This window comes from Patella vulgata, chromosome 4 (genome assembly GCF_932274485.2).
Source record: "Patella vulgata chromosome 4, xgPatVulg1.2, whole genome shotgun sequence".
Classification (NCBI taxonomy): domain Eukaryota; kingdom Metazoa; phylum Mollusca; class Gastropoda; family Patellidae; genus Patella; species Patella vulgata.
In genome coordinates this window covers 49,415,490-49,438,939 of record NC_065882.2, presented here as the reverse complement: position 1 = coordinate 49,438,939, position 23,450 = coordinate 49,415,490, and the positions used below count along the sequence as shown (strand labels likewise).

At 33.4% G+C, this 23,450-nt stretch overlaps 1 protein-coding gene across 1 annotated transcript in view; it reads left to right on the top strand.

Moving 5' to 3' along the window:
- LOC126817292 (delta(24)-sterol reductase) overlaps positions 1-23,450 on the top strand; it is a 56,697-nt gene that overhangs the window by 10,640 nt on the left and 22,607 nt on the right. Inside the window, exons 2-7 of the mRNA XM_050544137.2 lie at positions 4,144-4,405; positions 12,888-13,006; positions 18,301-18,567; positions 19,569-19,709; positions 22,006-22,203; positions 22,616-22,794. Of these exons, the coding sequence (XP_050400094.1) occupies positions 4,144-4,405; positions 12,888-13,006; positions 18,301-18,567; positions 19,569-19,709; positions 22,006-22,203; positions 22,616-22,794 (1,166 nt within the window). The remainder of the gene's footprint in view (positions 1-4,143; positions 4,406-12,887; positions 13,007-18,300; positions 18,568-19,568; positions 19,710-22,005; positions 22,204-22,615; positions 22,795-23,450) is intronic.

The window sequence follows — 23,450 nt, the reverse complement described above, 5'->3', positions numbered from 1 at the left end:
TATCAAGAATGTTCATTTCTAGGGGGTTGAGAAGTCTGTCGCTCAAATTGACAACTGTCTGTCCTAAAGACGGCTTCTCATTCCTTTTCCCTAATCCTAGTTTAAATTCCTCATCCAGCAGTTGATGATCTCTCTGGCCGTGTCTGGGCTCCAGTGGATTGCGTCGTTACCTTTTAGTTTTATTTTGCCCTTGAAGGTTGGTAATGTGGTGGCGTTTGGTGAAGGTGCTGTAGAGATCAGTTGGTTGTAGCTGGTGATGTTTTGGTAGGCGATCGGATTTTCTTGTCGGAGTCGGGAAGAAGTGGGGATCTGTGTGGCGAAGAGCTTGGTTGTTGGGAAAGCTGCTCTGGTCACCTTGAGTAGATCTAGCATCTGCTCGTGTATCCTTGGTCCACTTTCCTCCCTGTTGTTGAGCCCGACATATATCACTAATTCCTCTGGTGCAGGACCCATGTAGTTCTGGAGTATCTGTCTGATGTGGCTGATCTTGGCTCTAGAGTAGCTATGGATCTCCCAGTCCCCGACGAAGAATGCAATCCTAGCCAGGTTAGAGGATCCAATAACCAGGGTCTTTGCCATGACGGGTGGTAGGAACCATAAATCCTTCTCGTCTTTACCTTTGTAGCTGTGAGGTCTCTTTAGGGATAGGTTGAGTGATCACCTACATCTGGTGGAAGATCTGGTGGCGATTCTAGGGGACAGACAGTCGACAAGCGCGTTTAGTGGCGATATAGATCCCGAGGAAGTAGGTGAGCCAGACACAGCCCGGGGCGAACTGGTTGATCTAGCTGCACGCTTCGAGGGAGTGTTAATGCAAGTGCCTTCTCCAGGGGATAATTTTCTCTTGTTGGGTGTGTATCGTTTTGGTGTGTCCCGGAGAAGGTTGTGCGTAATGTGCATGGGTGATGGGGGAGGGGGCGTGACAGTAGGCGGTAGAGACCGTGGACAGTAGGTGGTGGAACTCTGTCTTCACACTATCCTGAAGTCGCTTGCCGTAGGACTTCTTGGCCCATGCTAGGGCGTGGCTAGAGTACTCTTGTACAGCATCTTTGGAAAAGTGACGTGACTTCAAGTACTCCAGTTTCTCCGCTAGCATGGCTCGTTAGTGTGTCGACAGGGATGAGGCGACGTCCTTGGCCCATTTCAAGTTCAAGTGCTAGCCCAGTTTACATCTCGTGACCTATGACGAAAAATTGAACTGGCCTTATTATATAGCGTCAACCCGATTGAGCATCAGATGGGGACCATTATGTTGATACAAACGACTTGCTCTTCATCAGGTTGAATGGTTTGGCGGAATGTTAAAATTGAAAACAACATCGAACGTGATATGGTTTGCAAATACTATTTCAAATATAAGCTAAACAGCATTTGTGACTAGTCGTTGGGATGGTATAGAAAGACATTTATTTTAGAGCAGTAATAGTACTAATAGAATAATATACCAACAGATAACACTGATTGATTGGCTCAACTGTAAAAAAAGCAAATAAAATTCCCCAAATCTTCACTACTTGTCTTAAGAAAAAAAAAATGAACAAACAAAGAGCGAGGCGTTTATGTGTGGGTTTAATTGTCGAGTGCAAGACATTAAGTAATATGATATTGCACGAGTGCGATAGCACGAGTGTTTTATCCATATATTACGCAATGTCTTGCACAAGACCATTAAACAACTTAAAATACAGACACTATCCAGCACATGCATTTTAATGAAATATGTCACACAGGTCCAATTTTTCAACTAGTATAATTAATGTATGCTTGGCACATTGCCCGTACCATTATTTGAAATAATGGTATGCCAACATCAAAGGATGACGTCATCATATGAGCACGCAGTGGCAACACTACACGACTTCATAGTGATGGTTGCTAGGCAGAGTGGTAAAAATTCTAAATTTGTTCATATTAAATGTGTAAAGCGTCAATGAGGATGACGTTTTCGTCTAAATAATAGAAATAAGATGAACTAGAACTGCGATGCAGTAATGACGGGTTTCACCGGTGCCACGTTACCCTAAACATATGTCACTTCCGGTACCAATGAAACCATTAAACAGGTTTCCACCTCATCATTGCACACATCAAATAAAATGGACGCCGAATCAACCAAATCCAGCAATATCAATTCATTTTATATATTTGTTACATGTAAGTGTACAGTACTTCCGGTGATAATGAAAATATTATGTAAATCGAATAATAATTGCCACTTTTATAGACCAAAAACCTTAAAAAGTGACTTGTAGAAAACCGTCAATTCCTCTGCAACCATACAAGTTAGAAACCATTTTCTGGAATCTGTATGATCGTATGGGTTTATTCTATTTGTTGATTGGAATCAAATATCATAATTTTAAAAACATAACAACTCAGACTCATTTGAATAAAATATCTGTTTTGAAAGCTAAAAATACAGTTTTTGCCAAAATGACGTTACTTCCGGTGATAATGAAAATCTTAAATTACTTGTATGAAATCGTAAATGGCATTAGGTATCACATAGTGAAAATTTCATGAAAATCGAATAATAATTGACACTTTTATGGACAAAAAACCTTGAAAAGTGACCTGTTGAAAATTAGAAACCATTTTGTGATACCTATATGATCGTATGGGTTCATTCTAATAATAATTGACTCTTTTACAGACACAATAGCGTAAAGAGGACTCATGCAAAATTGACCATTTCTCGGCAACTGCTCATATTACAAACTAATTTTGAGATAGATTCTCTTCGTATGGATTAATGCTACAAGTTTATGAAAGTTGCGAAGAAATATTTTAAAATATGAAACCTTTTTTCACCTTTAAATCAAAATGACCCGAAAACGAAATCGAAATTAAAAAAACTGAGCCCGATGTTTTCTGCGCCTTTACAGGGCACACACTTTCAGTCATACCAGATTTGAAAAAAATAATATTTGCTTTCAAAAAGTGGTACCGAACTGTCAAAATTGTAGTTTTTGCTAAATTTACGTCACTTCCGTTGCCGAAAGGTAACTTTACCGGTAACAAAAAAAATGACATTTTGGATTACGGAGCATATGAACTTTGTTTTATACAAATCGAGCAATAAATAATTAATCCAGGACTGAAAAACTGAATTAGCCAATGGGGGTCAAGGAAATTTACGATGACAAAAAATGGTGCCATTTTTGGTCAAATCAGATGACTCTTTAACCCTGGGTAAAATAGCACATTAAAATATTCATGAATAAAAAAGTTTTTTGTAAAAATTTAAATTTTCAAAATTTGGCGCCTAATATCTCCGACGATTCGTGGAAAATCAAAAATCTAAAGAACCGTGGCTATGTGCCTTGTCTCTGGCTATGTCAAAATGTATCCAATGTTAAAATCCGACGATTATTGTTAATATTACGGCAATATTTCAAAAATCGACAAATTCGACGATTTCGGACATTTCGCATTGTCGCAGAACGTTCGAAATAGCTTTAATCTCTAAGTCACACCCACTTTTCCAGTAAAACCGAAGACATCGAATCAATCCGACAAGTAGTTTCTGAGATACAATCAAATTGGAAAAAAAAAAATAATAATAAGAAGAATAATAATAAGAATAATTTTAACAAAAACAATAGTGTTTCACACAAGCTACGCAGTGTGAAACCCTAAATAGAATTAAAATTTACACAGAACAAATAAAGAAATTGGATTATACAATGTCTTAATTTAAAAAGTACACGAGCAGGAGCAGAAGTTAGAAATTACCGGTACATGAATAGACGTTAGAAATTACATGAATAGAAGTTAGAAATTACATGAATAGAAGTTAGAAATTTGAATCTAATGTTAGTAATAAAAATGTGTATGTTTTAGAAGGTATTTTCAACTTTCCTTCTAAGTAGATAGTCTACATGCCTTGATGGTTAAGCATGTAAGACATCGAGTATTACAAGCTAATTAAAAACTTTTAGAACTATTCATTTTTTTCCCAATTTATTTTCAGATAGATCTGGGTGGTGATATCTCATTAATTTGTCTATGGTGGTGATCTGGGTGGTGATATCTCATTAATTTGTCTATGGTGGTTTCAGGTTGCCACATCTTTTAATCAAACACATCATTTGTTATTACTTTTTATTAGTTGAAATAAATTTGAACATAATCTTCTTTCAGGTACGGAAATGGAAAGATGATGGCAGCGTTGTTCAGATGTGTACAGCCCGACCAGGCTGGTCAAATATCAGTTTTAGAAGTGGTTTGTATAAGAAAAATCTACGAAATATTGAGGTCAACCTTTTTGACATACTGTCTGTTGATACAAAAGATGAAGTCCTCCATGTGGAACCTCTTGCTACCATGGGACAGATAACAGCATTTTTAAATCCCCTTGGGTGGACATTACCAGTATTACCAGAACTAGATGACCTGACTGTTGGTAAGTTCTCCATATATTATCTCGCACTTGATACGATAATAAACAAAACTTCAAATACCGATAACTTCGCACAGATTAGAGTAATTTGACTGAAATTTTCAATATATTCATTTTCCATTATCTGCTTTTGAACTATTATAGCAACAACGTCTGGCTCTTTATCTAATTCTTATATAATGCATCTTTAAGGTATTTTGAAGAATTATTTTCAGTTGCTGAAGTCATTCAGTAGCCTATATTTAAACAGAAAATGGGATACATGTAGTGTCATTTTTGTTTTGAGAACTCAAAAATACATGTAAAATTAACCATTGAAAGTTTCATGGTGTACAATGTAGTTGATCAATGTGGCAAGCATCCAATCAAGTTATTGCAAAAATAACCAAGAAGTCACAGGCTTAGTGTCTCTCTCCTTTCTATGTTTAGTTCTCAGTATAATGTAACTAGTTGCTGCAGGGAAGTCTTTCATGTGTTTTCTTCAATATAATAGGCCTAGAATACTTCACATTGTGTACATTGTTTGCCTGGGCATAGTCGTTAAAGTAATCTCTTTCTGCGGTTGTTTATATAATAACTCTGTGATGGCTGCCAACTACAGATTTCATCTTAGATTTTAGGTGGTACCTGTTTGGAACTTACTAACATTTTATTGTTCAAATGAAACAAATTACATGTAGCTACAGATCCGATTGTTTGAAAGGTTACATTCTATCAATTAGTAATGTCTCAGCTTTACAATGTATGTAATATCTCATGATAAAATTCAACTGATAAATTCCTGTTGAAAATTACCGGTACATGGTTTTTATTTGCCCAGATTGAAATATGTTTGTACATATATATATGATTTGGGCAATAGGCAGACCGTATTATATTTTGTGCATTAGGTAGACATTTCTGAAAATCCATACTTATTACTTTTTGGAGGTGAAAATTTAAAAAATGACACATTTGGGTCTGTCTTATTGATATCCGAAATTTGAAAAAAAAAATCCTCAAAAATAAAAAATATACATTTTTGGTGGTCTGCCTAATATTTGTTAATATATAAAAGTCATTAGGCAGACCAGTGCATATACATGTATACTCTTCAAAAAAAGTATGGGATATTCAGAAACAATACAAAACTGCGGAAATGCACTGCTGTTTTTATTAGAGGTAACCAGTGTATGTTAATAACAGGCCAATTGCCTACAAATGAACTAATATCCAATATTTAAGACTTAATGAACATATTAAAATCAGTACACGGCATCAGGACATAATGGTTTGGGGGACATGTGTAATGATCAAAGAAAACTTACCCAGAAGACAATTGTACGAAAGTACATGTTTAAAAAGGGCCGATTCACAAACGACAAACTGATTATAATAAAATCGTGTAGAATGGACTAACAAGGAACTAACGTTTGGACTGTTCACGTATTTACCAAACATAATTGATTAAAAATTATAATAAAATTTCAAACATTGAATAGAAATCACTTTATATACAGTAAAATGTGCTTTTAGACCCACCTTCGTCTATGCTAAAGTTCCCAAGAATAGAGCTATATGCCCTCAAATCTAATATCATTTTCAAGTTGGTATAGAGGTGGTAGAAACAAGAAAAGAGTGAGCTTGGTGTCCAACCGACACGTTAATTAAGTTAATCAAGGTTTGGGTGTAGTGAAACTATACACACAAATTTCACCAATCTGGCTCAATTAGAATTGATTTTATTGTGTACCAAATCATCGACTCATAAAATTCTTTATCTATGTTTAGCCTAAGCATCAAGGTATTCGACTGATAAACACCTACAGCAACTTTAAACATTATAGTCCAATTTATGAATGATTTAACTTGAAATTGAAACTGATCAATAAAGAAACACAACTAACGAGAGATGTATCACCAATGTGTTCGGGGCTATTCTTCGTTTGAATAAGCACCCGGGTGATACACATGTATGGATGAGCTAGGATTGGGGGTGTATATAGCTCATTAGTGGAGAAGTATTCTGGTGAAGGTGGTCACTGTGCATTAAAAGTCCAAGTTGAAATCTGTTTCAATATTCCTTTATATACAGTTAAATATACATTACATACAAGATTATATCAAAGGGGTAATAAATGTCTTAATCCTTTCTCTCATCTCATCTGATCTCCTGTGATCCTTTGTCTGTGTAGGGGTCTTTTAAAGAAACTAATTTGCATAGACAAAAGGACAAATCAGATTAAAGATAAAATTAGGGATGAAAATATATTGTAACGAATGAAATGAAAGAAGTTAAATTAATATATAAATTTCATTGGGTAAAGTTTCACAGTGAAATATAATTAATAGAATCAGTTAATAAGCTTTAAGCCATAAACAAAGTAAAAGCGTTGACACTTGATTGGCACCGATCTGACTGTATTGTTAATTCTATAACCTTTGCTCAAGATGTCTCTTAATAAGTCTATTGGCACCAAAGATAACAGTAGAGACAAGACCATTCTTGCTTTAAGAGCTTTAAATCAAAATATTAACATATTAAATCAATGATGATATTAAAGTCAGCCATATTGTCTGTACACTGTATATATGAATATAGAATTAAGACATAAATTATGCATTCTTTAAATAAAATTTGAAAAAGAAATTAAAATTAATATCACTATTCGGTGATAAATGCTCCCGGCCTGTAAAATTCATTAGCCCTCGCATGATAATACTATAAAATTGATGAAAATATTATTAATAATTACACATAAGATAAACATATGCTTATAATTAAATACTTGTATAAATTTGGTATCTTTTGTATATACTGTAAAGTAAAAATGGTCTGTCACAATATCTTATCTGAGTGATTATATGTTAGTTATATGATTATATTATACAGGCTAAAGTCACTTAGGCAATCCTTTGTTGTTGCCTGATGTATAATACTTTCTTGTCACATGCATAAAATATCACTTGCAATAATTATGAAATAAGAGTTTACAAGGAATATAAAATTCCAATTCAACAGATTATCAGTCAGTAACGAGACTGAATGAAGAAAAATGAAATTTAAAAAGCCATTGGTAATTCAGAGTCACATTGTAAAGTATCAACACTATGATAAGGAAAGTTTCAATATGTTCACTTTTTAAAGTCTGCAACACCGGAATATTTATTATTTATGGAAACCCTTTAACATGTTAGTTTTAGCAGTAGAATATACACACACAATAGATACATTTGTACATGTATTAACATAGTCATATAAATATAATGTCTGCTGTAACAGATATGATTCCATCACATTTATATTCACAATTTTTTTTTTCAGGATCACACACACAAATTTAAACAGGAACACACTCATAATGTTTAATAATTCTGGAACATTTAATGTTGACTGGATCAGGGTTGATGATACTCTTATAAAGTCCACCACATTCATCTTATTGATCTAGCACATTTTTTTGTCTGGATACCTTGAAGTCTATCTGGTGATGAACCATGTGCTGTTACTTGTTCTCACTTCTTTTGACAAAGTCAACCTTGTCCAGAATAGAAGATATCAGCTTCATGCTTCTTTGGTCCAGTCCGTTATCAGAGATGTTGCTCAGCAAGATTAAACCTGAAATATCTCTTGACAATCTGTGATCCCCTTGTCTGTGCAGGGGTCTTTTAAAGGCTCAATGCCACTCTTGTTGTAACTGAATAATATGTCCCAATCTTTATTCTGGTCAACAAATTGTACTATTTTACAATATTCCAATTAATTGAAGATACAAATTTCATCTTAACACACCTAATTTAAAAAATTGGAAAAATTCAACTAAATGATTTGAAAAGCCTGATGTGACTTAGATTTAAAAATATTTTTGAACCCTCTGGACAAGTAAAATAGGATTTAATGGATAATTTACTCAACATGTAAGACACTAACACATCTAGTACTCAGAATAAGGCTATTTTTTCTTTTCTGGAGCTGTCAAGCCAGCAAGAGTGTTATTGTCCCTTTAAAGAAACCAATTTGCATACAGACAAAATGACAATCATTTCAACAAATCAGATAAAAATAGGGATAAAAGTATGTCGTAAAGAATCAAATGAAAGAGGTTTAATTAATATATTATAAATTTCATTGGGTAAAGTTTCATAGTGAAATATAATTAATAAAATCAGTTAATAAGCTTTAAGCCATAAATAAAGTAAAGGCGTTGTGATACTAATTTTGACTGGCACTGATCTAACTGTATTGTCAATTCTATAACCTTTGCGCGAGATGCCTCTTAATAATCCTATTGGCACCAAAGATTATGACAGTAGATTCAAGACCATTCTTGCGTAAGAAAATCAATTTAAGAGCTATCAATCAAAATATTAACATTAAATCAATGACAGACAGGCTGATAATATTAAAGTCGCCATATTGTCTGTATATATCAATATAGAATTAAGAAATAAGTTATGCATTCTTTAAATAAAATTTGAAAAAGAAATTAAAATTAATATCCCTATTCAGTGATAGATGTAGAAAGTAAATTTTCATATTAAAATAGTAATATGGCTGAATCCGCTGTTTGTGTATTAATTCAATCTTGTCTATGTAATGTGCATGTATCTGTTGAATGATGACCTTCGTACTGTTTTTTTTCCAAATCAAGTGGTTATGTCAATAATACCACAGACAGATCAATACTTTTGATTATGATAAACATGCTTGCCCTTTCAAGCTACCTACATCAAAGAAGTACTGTAGTGTGAGAACAAGCTCATTCACACAGTATTTATATTGTAATCTCATATTCTTAGAGAGAAAATTCACACCTTATTTAGTATAATTATATTTAATATGAATGACTTTTTGTTAATGTTATATACATGTACCGAGGTTAAGAATAGTATACCGGTAACATAATATTTTCTTTGTATCACATTTAATAGATATAATTTAACAAGAGGGCAAAAAAACCCACAAAAAAACGAACAAAAATAACAGTGGCATTTGTGGTTATTTCTTTTTATAAAGATTAGGTTAACACCCCAGTTCTCATGCAATGGCCTTTAAATTAAAGGTGGGGTTTTATTTTAAGGCAATGTTTATTTTGTGGAATAATGTGTTGGTAGGTGAAGTGATTGTTGACTATAATGTTATGATTATAAATATATTACTTCCTTACCGCCAAACACTTTATTTTTAATGAAAGACTATACTATAATGGTTATAAAATGCTGTATTCATTCATTGATTCATTCATATTTTATCTTTCTTCCTTTTAATATCTTAATCCATATAGATGTTAGACTTCTAATCTCATATACTAATAATTCCTTTGATTTGATTTGACATCCGCATGTAGATCATGCAGTCTGCTTTCTAGGTCTTGTACCTTTTTCAGGACAGTCACTCTGCAATATGATATTTGATGTTTTCTGTTATTAAATAGTTTCATGGATAATTCCAGCCTGTATTAATTACTGAAGATTCTCACTTCTATCAGATCACTAATTAATTGTAGAAGTACAGAGTATTTTCTTGATTTATTTTCTTCATTAGCCCGGTTGTTGCAGAACAGTAGGAAGTTAAACCTCATTTCATTCTTTTGTACTGATATGAAATTCTATTCAGGGTTATACATTCAGGGTTATATACATTATATTATATTCATATAATGTATATAACCCTGAACTCCAAAAATGACAAATAACAACACTCTTAACTTTAAACTTCTTGACTGTGGTGAATTTAGAGGAAGTTGTTGATATTCTAACTTTCAAACACGCCCTGAAATAAAATGTTTGTATTGTACGTGTGTTTATAAACACCGCAAGAAGGAAGAAAAGCAGATTATTCTTGCAAACTCCTTATCAGAAATTTCAGGGGTTTTTTCATATATCAAAATAACATGACTAAAGTACAACTAAAGCTTAGTTCCTGCTTGTAATCCATCTTTAACTTTGGATGAATTTTCCTGAGAAATGAAGGTTCTTCATACCAGAAAAAAGCTGCAACTTCAAAAGCACAAAGCTGTTTCATTCAGCTTTTAGTTGCAGTATATTTGTATATGAGCTAAACAGAAATTTAACGACCAGTTAACAAATTGAAAGTCAATACTAACTCTTGTCTTCACAAACTAGTTGAAAATACTGCAACAATTACTACATTGTGAGAAAATTTACGGATTATGAACAAACTTATTAACACCGTGTCAGCTGAGAAGAAATGTCAGATTATTTTTGAAGGAGGTTAAGCAAAATCTAATTTTTGTTTCGAAAGATTAAGTGGAAGTAGGGTTTATTAATTGTATTTCAAATTTTGGCTTATAAGTACTCAATAGAAAAAAGAAAAATAATTGATTTGAAATTTAGTGCAATGAGAATTTGACATTGTATACAGCCTTATTATATCTTTAAAAAAATCGTGACATTTTTCCAGACATGGCCAATGCCTTATACATAATCTCTGCAAAAATAAGTGATTAACTGGCAGTCCTTGATCATCAACATATCTTTGTTTGTTTGTGTACACTTTGTATTGTATGTTACATATCATACATATTTTAATTATGATCATGATTATAAGTCTTGTGTAATCATAAATACAATATCTAGTATAAAACAATCATCTAATGTTTATCGGATGTTCCTGTGGTTACTTTTGTCCTACGATAAACATGGGATCAATAGTAGTAGTAGTACCTTGTTTCTTTAACGTCTGCTTCCACAAAAGTGATATCGCAGACAAGACATATGAGAGCTGAGGCTTCTCCTTGTATTTTTAGAATATCATTTTGTAATCTTTCCATTTGCGGCCTTTGCCATGTATTGGTTTAGTGGAAAGATTTTCACTTTATTTAATAAAGTACATATCTTTTGGGATCAATCATTTTACGGTCTTAATTAAGGCTTGTATGTGACAATGAGTATGGTCGTCTGCCCAGCCATGTGGGTTTTCTCCGGGTCCTCCGGTTTCCTCCCACTGCTAAAGACCCACATGGGCTACATTTATTATCTGATCTTTTTAAAATGTATGTGTTGTTTACATTAGTGAGATGAAAAAGCCAATTTAATTTCAACAATTTCCGTTAATTTGTTCTAGAGTTATGGTCCTTGTTTCACTTTATAGAACCTTGTGAACACTCTAACGACTAAAGTTGTCATCCGATCTGTATTAAATTTATATGCATTATTTAAATTACTAAAACAAAGAAGGCTATTGAATTTCAACAATTTCCATTTATAAATTCTAGAGTTATGGCCTGTGTTTCATTTTGCTAAACCTTGTAAATGCTCTAACAACTAAAGTTATCCGATTGGTATTAAATTTATATGCATTATTTAAATTATTAAAACAGAGAAACCTATTTCAGCAATTTCCATTAATCACTTTGTTGATCCCCTTGTGAAGGCTCTAACGACAAAAGTTATCATTCGATCTGTATTAAATTCATATGCATTGTTTAGATGTTTGGATTAGTAAAACGAAGAAGCCTGTAGGATTTCAACATTTTCCGTGTATAACTTCTGAACCTATGCCCCTTGTTGAACTTTGTTGAACCTTGTGAACACTCTGACGACAAAAGTTATCATCTGATCTGTATGGAATTGATATCAGTGTCTTGTAAATGCACCTATTACAAGAGAATAAATATACGACAACCCTTGTCAACTGACCGGACGATTTCGATGCCGTGGGCGTATGTTTTGTTGCCTTGCAACCTATCTTGTTTTGATTTGTTTGAAATTAATAGTTGAAAATGAAAATAGAAGGCCTCCCGCCAAGAAATGATTTGCTCTGGGCTCCTTCTGTGTTATATTCAGCCCTGAATAAATTTGATAGTAAATAAATAAATGTAAAGTTATAAGATATGTAACAACATAATATAGTGTGTTGAAAGGGCTAATATACATGTATACAGATTTCTTTTAAATTATTTTGAAATGAAAAAAGAGGCGGCTTTGTCTGGAAAATGCATGTAAGTCAGGTTTTAGTCTATTGTGACAAAGTCTACATTCTCTGAATGGTCGCTACTGTACAACAGATATTATATTCTTATTTTGATACTGATGTTGAATTTTGTTGTCATACTTTGGGTAATTGAGTTTTCCAGCCAATAATAAGATATTCCGTTTTTCCATTGTTTTATTTAAGAAATTTTTTTAACATCAAGCATCTAATATCTGCATTACTATTTTCAAGATTATATTTACTGTAGAGTGTAATTGTAATCTCCATCTGATCCTGGTATAAATGAACAGTATAACTGCTGGGAGGTCTCTAAATAACAATTTGTGTTACCACAAAATGTCATAGAACCAATGGGCAACATCTCATGTTGAATTCATAGATCACCCAATATTACATTACTTTATTTACAAAACAAGTACATACAAAATCAGGCACAAATTATTTAAATTCAACAAAACAATAACTTCTGTTGATTTCATAGTGTAAGGCTGGGATTCTAACACTCAAGCAGTATTGAATCCTAATGGGGTATATATTTTGATTTTTCAGGTGGGCTTATAATGGGAGTTGGTATAGAGACATCATCACACAAGAAAGGTTTATTTCAACATTGTTGTATAGAATTTGAATTGGTACTAGCTGATGGTAGTGTTGTAACTTGCAGTAAGGTAAAATATTTTCTATCAAATGTTATGAATATAAATTTTACTGTTATGAATATGAATTTTACTGAACTGATTGATTGATTTTATTGTAACTTTTGATTTAGCATTTTTTGATAGAAGTGGACAATATCAATATAAGATATTAATGATCCGATCCTATTATAAAAATTGAATTTCGAAGAAATTTTAGTTGAAACTGATTAAAGCCGACCCAATTCATTACATCTGTACAATAGTTCAATGATGAGAAATTAGCAATAATGATATAAAATTTCTAAGATTAAATAATAAATTTTTTTGAATCCGGAATAGCGAAACAAGTTCTGTCTCATTATTCTTTATTCAAAAATGAATCCGGAATAACAAAACACGTCCAGTTTCAATATTCTTTTTTTGAACTCGAAAAGCAATATTGATTTATTTGCATAGCTGCCATGTTGCATATGTTAATCAAATTTTATAAATATGGTGATTAACTCATAAGGAAACAGAATGGGAAAATGAAATTTATTTAAGTTATGGATATGTTTAATTCATTGATTTATTTGTATGGCTGCTATGTTGCATGTCATAATCAAATTTTATAAATATGTTGGATTATATTACCACGAAAAATAAAATTTCACGGAAAAAGGTATGAAGAGTTATATTACCTTCTCAATTCACAATTATCAGATGAACTGGACAATAATTGTGCAGTTTTTACATAATGTCACAATGCATGGTCAATTCCTGGCCCATATAGTATGCTCTTCTTGGGTAAGCCATCTTCTAATATCAGCAGCTCTCGTTCTATTATGTCATTCATTGATTTCTAGCTGTTTACTGAGTGTTGCCAGGGTAAGGCCCAGTGACGGTTCCTTATAGGAGTTTTGTGAAAGAGGAAGTCGTAGTATAACTCCGAAACAGGTATGTCCCCCCCACCACCCCCGGCTCGAAGCAATGAGTGATACGCCTGGATGATCAAAAATGATCAAAGCATTCGCATCACATTTCCACTCAATGTTAGACAGTAGTAGCTTGAGTGGAGAAGGGGCACTTTTTAAGGGGCAGCTCCTTTTAAATGGGGGAGGGGGTGGAAGGCTGAATGGTTAGCCTGCGCGCGCTGTATCATAAAGTCTGTCATTGTGTCGACTGGCGTGGTTTCGAATCCCCGGTTGTACGTGACAAGGAGTAGGGTCGCCTGTCCGACCCCGTGGGTTTTCTCCGGGTCCTCCGGTTTCCTTCCACTGCTAAAGACCCCTATGCGCAAGCGAATTATTGAAATAAAATTAAACCATATGTTAGTCCCGAAATGACCTAGTTTGTGTCGAGTGGACGTTACACCCCATTTCTCTCTCTCTCCCTTTTAAATGGATTGTTTTATGACATAGAAGTGAAAGAGGCTGAGGCATCTTCATTTAATGCTATGAAAGTTCTAAGAAAAATAATAACTTTATTTCAATCCCGATTCACAAAACGCATTCTGTCTGCTTATTCGTTATTCAAAATTTAAATCCTGATTAACAAAACACTCTGGCTCCTTATTTTTTATTCAAGCCCGAAAATTAAAATGGATTTTTTTCTGACATAGAAGTGAAAAGGTTTTTTTTTTTTTTACTGCTGAGGCAACCTTATAAGTCAATTGAATAAATAAAAAACAGTTTACTTGACAACTGAACAATAATGATATGCACTTTCTAAGGAAAAAGAATTATTTTATTTGAATAACGGAACCCGTTCTATCTCGTTATTCAAACTATGAATCCTGAATAACGAAACACATCCTGTCTCTTTATTCTTTATTCAAGCTCGAAAAGCAAAATGGACTGTTTTATGATACAGACGTAAAAAGATGGTGGCTTTCTACCAAAGCATCCTTCTTATCAGTCAATTAGTAGCCACGATGTCCCAATAAGTAAGACGTTGGCTTGCTAACCAGGAGATCCCCTTTAGACTGAGAAAGTTCATTGCGATTTTCCGGCATGGTTCCCCCTTGTCAGTGGTGAAAGGGACAGCTGTAAAATAGTCGTACATTCGTACTTTATATTTAAGACAACTCAATGTCGATCAAACCATTGTCCAGGCAATCTAGTTAATGTATAAATTAGTGGATAAGTAGATAAGCCTCTGGCTTACCTATTGTTTTAGACCTCTAAACTCTTAAACTTTTAATGACCCTTTTTGTCCTCTGGCACGCCTTTTGATCTCGGTCACAATATTTTTAATGACCACCTGATGTCCTCTGGGCATCGAGATAAGCAAATTTACCTGGTACCTATATAAGGTCAGAAGTCGAATAGGTTTGAGAGTACCGAGCTGCGGACCAAGGTATTCACTACAGCAGGCAACCAGTTGCAAATACCAGAGACAGACGAGTAAGAGGACTTACGGCCACACACACAACGTGAAGCACTATTACTATAGAATACATTATTACTGTAAAGGACGCTATTAAAGACATATCCTATGTTATAAAGAACCTGGTTTATTATTCTTACACCCTCTCCCGTACTACACAGCATATAATCCTTCGAATGGGACAAAAAAACAAACAAGGTCCTGTGTACGTAAAAGAAACTGTGACAGTGGGAATTCAAAATAACAGTAGGCCATAGTGCCTTCATTAGCCCAGTACGTTCAAAACAGCATCCTTCTTATAAGTCAATTAAATGAAAAGCACATTTTACTTGAGAAATGGACAATGATGATATAAAATTTATAAGCAAATATAATAATTTTGTTTCAGTCCCGAGTACCGAAACAAGTTCTGTCTGTTTAGTTATTCGTTATTGGCAAATGATGATGTAACTTCACACTGCCGCAAAGTTATGGGTGTTGTTTATAGTATTGGACAAGCGAGACTTAGTCTTGACTATCCATTTTATCGTTAAATTTTTAAACTAGTGGACATTTTAATCCATTTAAATCTCTGCCATCCGATGTTCTAGATAGTTAATTATGGCCTTGTTAATAAATGTCTAGATAATAGTTTGTGTAACATTTGAAGCCAAAATATAGATCTGAAATTGGCTACTTTAGCTCTTACATAATGCATCTTTGAATTAAAAGAAAAAATAGTAAGATGACAGACCATATCTACCCAAAGAATCTATTTGTATTACATCCTCTTTATTGCTGTTGATGGACATGTTCTGAAAATTTGAATGTTCTCCTTCTGGAGTTTCTTGTGAATTTACAGTAATTTAAAAATACTTAATTAAAAAATCGGGTGTAATGGTTTGAGGAGGCCTCTAGATTGGCATAGTTTTAATGAAATGTTGGTAATATTCTTGATTACTCTAGATGTTGACTTTCTTTTAAAGGAAAACAAAGTGGCTGTAATGATCACAGCTTTTCTATAGACTGCCTTTCTTTATAGTGGGGTAAATATGTCGTATCGCCTAGGGACACTAGGGATATACTACTATTACTAGCCATGATATCTCAAACATGTTCATATAAAGATACATGGTATTAAGGCCTAGATTATGATTTTCACAAACAAGTTTTTAGCAGTTATTGAGGGACCATTATAACAAACAGAATGGTTTGGGAGGGGTGGAGGTGGGGGTGGTGGTGGTGATAGAATTTGATATAGATATTTTGGTAGTAACACTGTTCAGGACAAATATTGGTTTATTTAGCTCAACAATTATTTTGTATTTTTTGTTTTGTTTTGTTGAAAACTTCATGCATATTTGTTTATCTATGATGTTTACGTCATTTATATTATTTAAATAGTACGGTAACTTTTGGGATGGGGAACTCAAATTATAATGTGTACTTCTGTCTTTTCTCTCCATCCACAATGCTTATTCTCGTATGGCTATATATGATTGTTCCATTCCTCATGCAGTGTAAAACCCTAATATTGATGGTCTCCTTCAGTAGGTTGGATTCACCTTATTTATATAGTTTATATCTGACCTTGTATGCTGTGTTTATGAAATATGGGACTTGAATTCGATATCAGTCTATATATTCTATGACATTCAAATATTCCATTAATAGACATGGTTGAGTTTTATCTTATTTTAATAAAATTTATGGCTGACTGAGTTAATTCAGTTAATATTGACATACCTGGGTGGTTGATTATACACTGATAATATACGTCTGGGCACAAGACAGAATTGAAAATATCTTTATTGCTATTACTTGATGGTTTACTGAAAAGATCCAATACATCTTAATTCAATTTGCTCAGCATGTTCTTATTGATTAAAACCTAATATATTATGCAAGAGCTAAATCTGTCTATTGCAGGTCTTTCTTTAGGCCAGAAATGTTATCTAAGTTATTAATTAGACATTAATTATTCTATCCAGATCATAATCAACTCCGTTGGCATCGCTAGCCTGCGACCTTTAGTGGATTATGAGCCGATTTACTGCATAACTTTCCTTTACGATTTAATGATTAAATGGATAATCGAGACTATGCTGTTTATTGTACTGACTTTAGTAGTGATGATTGAGGCTAGACTGAAATTTCAATCGCTTAATACTCGGTTCATAGTGGATCAATTTGAATGAAATTTTCAGCAAATTGCCTATACATTATCTAGTTTTTAACTATTATAGTGAAAACTGGCAACTCGTTATCTAATCTCCCATAATGTATTTTTAAAGCTGAACTCTGATTACAAAACTATGGAAATAATTAAATAAAGAAAAGGATAACACCCCAAAAAGTCGCCATACTTGTTTTGAATTTGTATAACAGGTATAAGCATATAGTAAGGCACAGTGTGCTATATTCCAACTACCAAACGCCTGACTGGTTGTGGGCAGGTTTTGTTGGCTGACAACCTATCTTTGATTGAGGTAGAAGTAGAATGTTCAGACTTGTTGTAGATGTTGATTAGGTTAATGTCTTGACCTATCAGTAATTAACATTTTCCACTAAGGCTAAACAGAGATACATCAGCATTTAAGCAATCTCATAATTGGAAATGCTTTGGGACACAATAACTTTCATTCTAATTGAGGTTGGTGATGATAATTTGTATATAGTTTCACTACATCAAAACCATGACTAAGTTCGATCATGAGCATTTTATGTTCAAGCTAATTATAGATAAACAGTTTGATTGCTTTACAAGAAGATAAATGTCTTTTTTCTTAATGTGTTGTCTATTTATTTGGGGATTGAGGTGGGGGACATCAGCATCATGGTTGACTTGTTCTGCTTTAAGCATTATTTCACAGGAAGAGGCATAACCTACATGACATTACCTAAATCAGAATAAACAAAGTTCATATTCATACAGGATGTTAAGATCTAAAATTGATATTTTTCTCTTTTGTTTTTAGAATGAAAACACTGATTTATTCTACTCTGTTCCATGGTCGTATGGAACACTGGGATTTTTGGTGTCTGCCAAAATGAAAATTGTACCAGCCAAAAAGTATGTAAAGGTGGAATACATGCCAGTTCATACTACTAACAGTATGGTGGAGAAATTTGAGGAGGAATGTAAGAAACCTACAGGCAACCAGTTTGTTGAATGTCTTGTGTATTCACAATCTGAAGGTGTCATAATGACTGCTAACATGACAGACGAAGTAGAAGATGACAAGGTTAGTAGAGTTACTTGACTTTGTTGACGACAAGGTTAGTAGAGTTATTTGATTTTGTTATTGTCAAAATTAAGCATGATTATATTAATTAAGCTAACAAAATCTCATTATTTCTGAAATTTGATCTCCACGCTATTAATAAAAAATCTCTTTGAAGTGTTGAGCAGTAATACTACCTACAACAACCCCCTGTGTAGTTTTCACAATTATGATAATAATGTGAACATTTGTATTGCGCCATTCCACTGTGTCTGTATGCTCATAGTGCATGAAAAAAGTTCCGTTGGTATTGATATGAATTCTTTTTACGCCATATCATTGTTTATGAATGTGTGATTATATTTCAGATAATTTAACACTTCATTTAATGTCTACTGGGTGTATGTAATTATGAATGTGATAAGTACACCTCATGTCATATCATTGTTTATGACAGTGGGGTTGTATTTTTGATAATTACATTCCTTAAACACCCAGGAGTCTGTGTTATTTAAGGGAAGATTGAAAATTGAAACTTTTTCCATCAATTTCAATGCTCAATAGATCAATGTCATTGTTGTAACATGGCCCAAATAGCTGATTTCGAAATTGCATGTCGCTGTCAGTTTTACATCAGTGAAGCTCATATAGTGATCCTAACTGTAAGATTATGTTAAATGTAATTGCTAAAATTAAAATTTGAAGATGTAGTGATAAATATCTATTTTGAACATATCATGGATAACGATTGTGCATGTGCACTGGTTTAAAAAATCAAATGTTTACCAGACATTTTCAGAGGGTATAATAAAACGACTTTTTATTGCGACATCATTATAGTATAATTGATTTCTTAAATTGTTTTTAACAAGAGACAAAGGTTTAACAGATTAATGGTGATTTTCATTGTGTCTCTGTTTTTTATTTTCCACATAAGTGTATAACGATATGAGATCCAATGTATAAATAATATTATGAATCTAATTATGATATTAGTACACATTGACATTATGTTATTTCAGATTAACTGTATTGGAAGATATTACAAGCCTTGGTTCTTTAAACATGTTGAAGAATTTTTGAAAAAAGGTCCTGCTGTAGAATATATACCATTACGACATTATTATCATAGACACACTCGCAGTATTTTCTGGGAACTACAGGTAGAGCTATAAATAACTGATTGACTTTAAGTTATATATGTTTTGATTATCTTCTCTGTTAAAAGGAGGCAATGATAATAATGCTTAATAATATTGCAGCTTGAAATGTTTAAAAAAAAATACAAAACCAACAAAATCTTTAATAAAATGAAATGGTGTTTAATGTCCTGCTGCTCTTACAATAGAATATGAAAAACTCATTGAAAACGAGTCGTATATATGCTCATTTTTATGCGCCCACATTTTCATGTGGACGTATATTGTCATCGCCCCCATCCGTCCGCCCACAATTGTTTGTGAACACTCTACAGGTCACAATTTTTTTCCGATTTCAATGAAACTTGAAATATAGGTTTATCACCCTAAGATCTAGGTTCCTTTCGATATTAGCATGTATCGGACTGTAACTTCATGGATTATGGCCCCTGATTGTATGAAAAATCATGTTTTTAGCTTGTGAACATTGTAAAGGTCACAATTTTTATCTGATTTGCTTTAAACTTGAAATGTATGTTTATAACTCAAAGATCTCGGTTCCTTTCGATATTCGCGCATATCGGACCATAAGTTCCTGGATTGTGGTCCCTGATTGTACGAAAAATCACGTTTTTAGCTTGTGGACCCTAAAGAGGTCACAATTTTTGTCCGATTTAAAAAACCATGTGAATATATCACCGTTACACCCTAAGGACCAAAACTGACGGACAAAATGGCCACCCCTCGTTCGCAAATAGTGTCAAAATATTGTGTATCAGGGTTGTGGACCCTCAGGAGGTCACAATTTTCATCTGATTTTGATGAAACTTGAAATGCATGTTTATAACCCAAATATTTTGGTTCCTTTCAATTTTCGTACATACCGAATCGTAACTTCCTGAATTATGGCCCCTGATTGTATGAAAAATCGCGTTTTTAGCTTGTGCTTCCTCTAGAGGTCACAATTATTATCTGATTTAAAAAACGTTAGAATATATCGCCAGTACACCGTAATTTTGTCTGAGTTTGAATTTCATGAAAATCGGACCAAAACTGACGGACAAAATGGCTGCCCCTCGTACTCAAATATATCAAAGTTGTGGACCCTCTAGAGGCCACAATTTTGACCTGATTTTGATGAAACTTGAAATGCAAGTTTATAACCCAAAGATCTCGGTTCCTTTCAATATTCGTGCATATCGGATTGCAACTGCCTGAATTATGGCCTCTGATTGTACGAAAAATCGCGTTTTTAGCTTGTGGTCTCTCTAGAGGTCACAATTATTATCTGATTAAAAAAAAACAACTTTAGAATATATCACCGTTACACCGTAATGTTTGTTGAGTTCAAATTTCAAGAAATTCGGGCCAGAACTGCCGGACAAAATGGACGCCGTCGTACCTGGTAAATCAAGTTTGTGAATCCTCTAGAGGTCACAATTTTGATCCGATTTCGATGATACTTGAAATACATGTTTATAACCCAAAAATATTGGTTCCTTTTGATATTCGTGCATATCCGATCGTAACTTTCTGAATTATGGCCCTTGATTGAACAAAAATTCACGTTTTTAGCTTGTGGTCCCTGTAGAGGTCACAATTTTTATCCGATCTAAAAAAAAAAACGTGTGAATATATCACCATTACACACTAATCGCGGATACCCGAACTTAACTTCCTGGATTATGGCCCCTGATTGTTCGAAAAATCGCATATTTAGTTTGCGGATTCTCTAGAGGTCACAATTTTTTTCCGATTTTAAAAAACGTTTAAATACATCACCATTCACCCATAATGAAGGTTGAATTCGAAATTTTGGAAAATCGAAATGAAACTGCCAAATTGTGTGGAAGTGTGTAATACAAAGGTTGTGGACCCTCTAGAGGTCACAATTTTTATTCGATTTTGATGAAACATAAAACATATCTTTATATCTCAAAGATCTCGGTCCCTTATGATATTTGCACATTTCAGGCCATAACTTTCTGGATTATTGCTCCTGATTTTACAAAAAATTGTGTGTGTTTTTAACTTGTTCTCTATCCATCTCTTGCAAAATGTGTGCGTATCCTGCCTGGCAGCCGCTGGTATTTAATGAGGCAATGCAAAGTCTAAATAAGATATAAAAATATTTAAACTTATTTATACTATTTGCATTTGTTTAATTGCTAAAAACCAGATGATAAATTTGATATGTTTGATTAAGTAGTCTGACATTAATAATCCATGAGTTAAGATGTACATTGACAGTAATAAATGTTTTTTTACTGATATTTAACAATATTATATATATTAATATTTTATTTGTTTTATTTCATAGGATATTATACCATTTGGCAATAATCCTATTTTCCGCTATCTCTGTGGATGGATGGTCCCTCCAAAAATATCATTTTTGAAACTCACTCAAGGAGAAACCATTAAACGCATGTATGAACGCTTCCAAATAATCCAGGATATGTTAGTTCCAATGAAAGATCTGAAAGAATCCCTTGCTGTCTTCCACAAGGAGACAGAGGTAAATATTACATTATAAATTTAATGTGACTGAATGGAGTTCACATCAATACCAGGAAGAAGTTTATCCAACTTCAACATATTCTGATAATTACTTCATGAGTTGTTGCCCATGATGACATTGTAATGTATTTTAAATGTGAAATATAACAAATTTAGATATGCAAAAACCTTTATGGACGACTTGTTTCATTGCTTGGAAATCTATGTTGTACTGTAAGCCAATTAATTTCTTTGAACCTATTTTAAAGTTTCATTTATGAAAAATTTGCGTGGGAAATAGATGATCTAATTACAATTGTATTTCCATTTTCTGAATGTAACATTACAAATTCCAAAACCAATTATTTATTCATTTTGTTAACAATGACTATTTACATTCAAGAGTAATGTTTAAACAATTATTATTACAGGTGTATCCGCTGTGGTTGTGCCCTTTTATGTTGTATAACCAACCGGGTATGGTACATCCAGCTACCGAAAGTGATGCAATGTATGTAGATATTGGTGCTTATGGAACACCCAAGGCAGAAACATATGAAACAGTCTCTACAACCAGGCGATTGGAGGCCTTTGTGCGAAGTGTGAAAGGGTGGGTTTGCCATTATTTCTTAAGAGGTTCAAGAAGGTTATAAGTTGATATAGTTAAAAATCAAATAAATGTTTTTTAGTGCCTTAATTATCCTGACATTATGCCCTTTGAAATCAAAGAAAAGGCAAATTGTTGGCACTTCTAGCACCCAGGTTGGAAGAAACAATGAAAAACAAATTGAACATAGTTATAACAGGACAACCCCTTTCAGTCATACCAGATTTGAAAAAAATAATATTTGCTTTCAAAAAGTGGTACCGAACTGTCAAAATTGCAGTTTTTGCTAAATTTACGTCACTTCCGTTGCCGAAAAGAAAATGTACCGGTAGCAAAATAAATGACATTTTGGACCACGGAGCATATGAACTTTGTTTTATACAAATCGAACAATAAATAATTAATCCAGGACTGAAAAACTGAATTAGCCAATGGGGGCCAAGGAAAAATGCCATTTTTGGTCAAATCAGATGACTCTCTAACACTAGGTAAAATACCACATAAAAATATTCATTAATAAAAAAGTTTTTCGTAAAAATTTAAATTTTCAAAATTTGGCGCCTAATATCTCCGAAGATTCGTCGAAAATAAAAAAATCTAAAGACTTGTAGCTATGTGCCTTGTCTCCAGCTATGTCAAAATGTATCAAATATTACAAT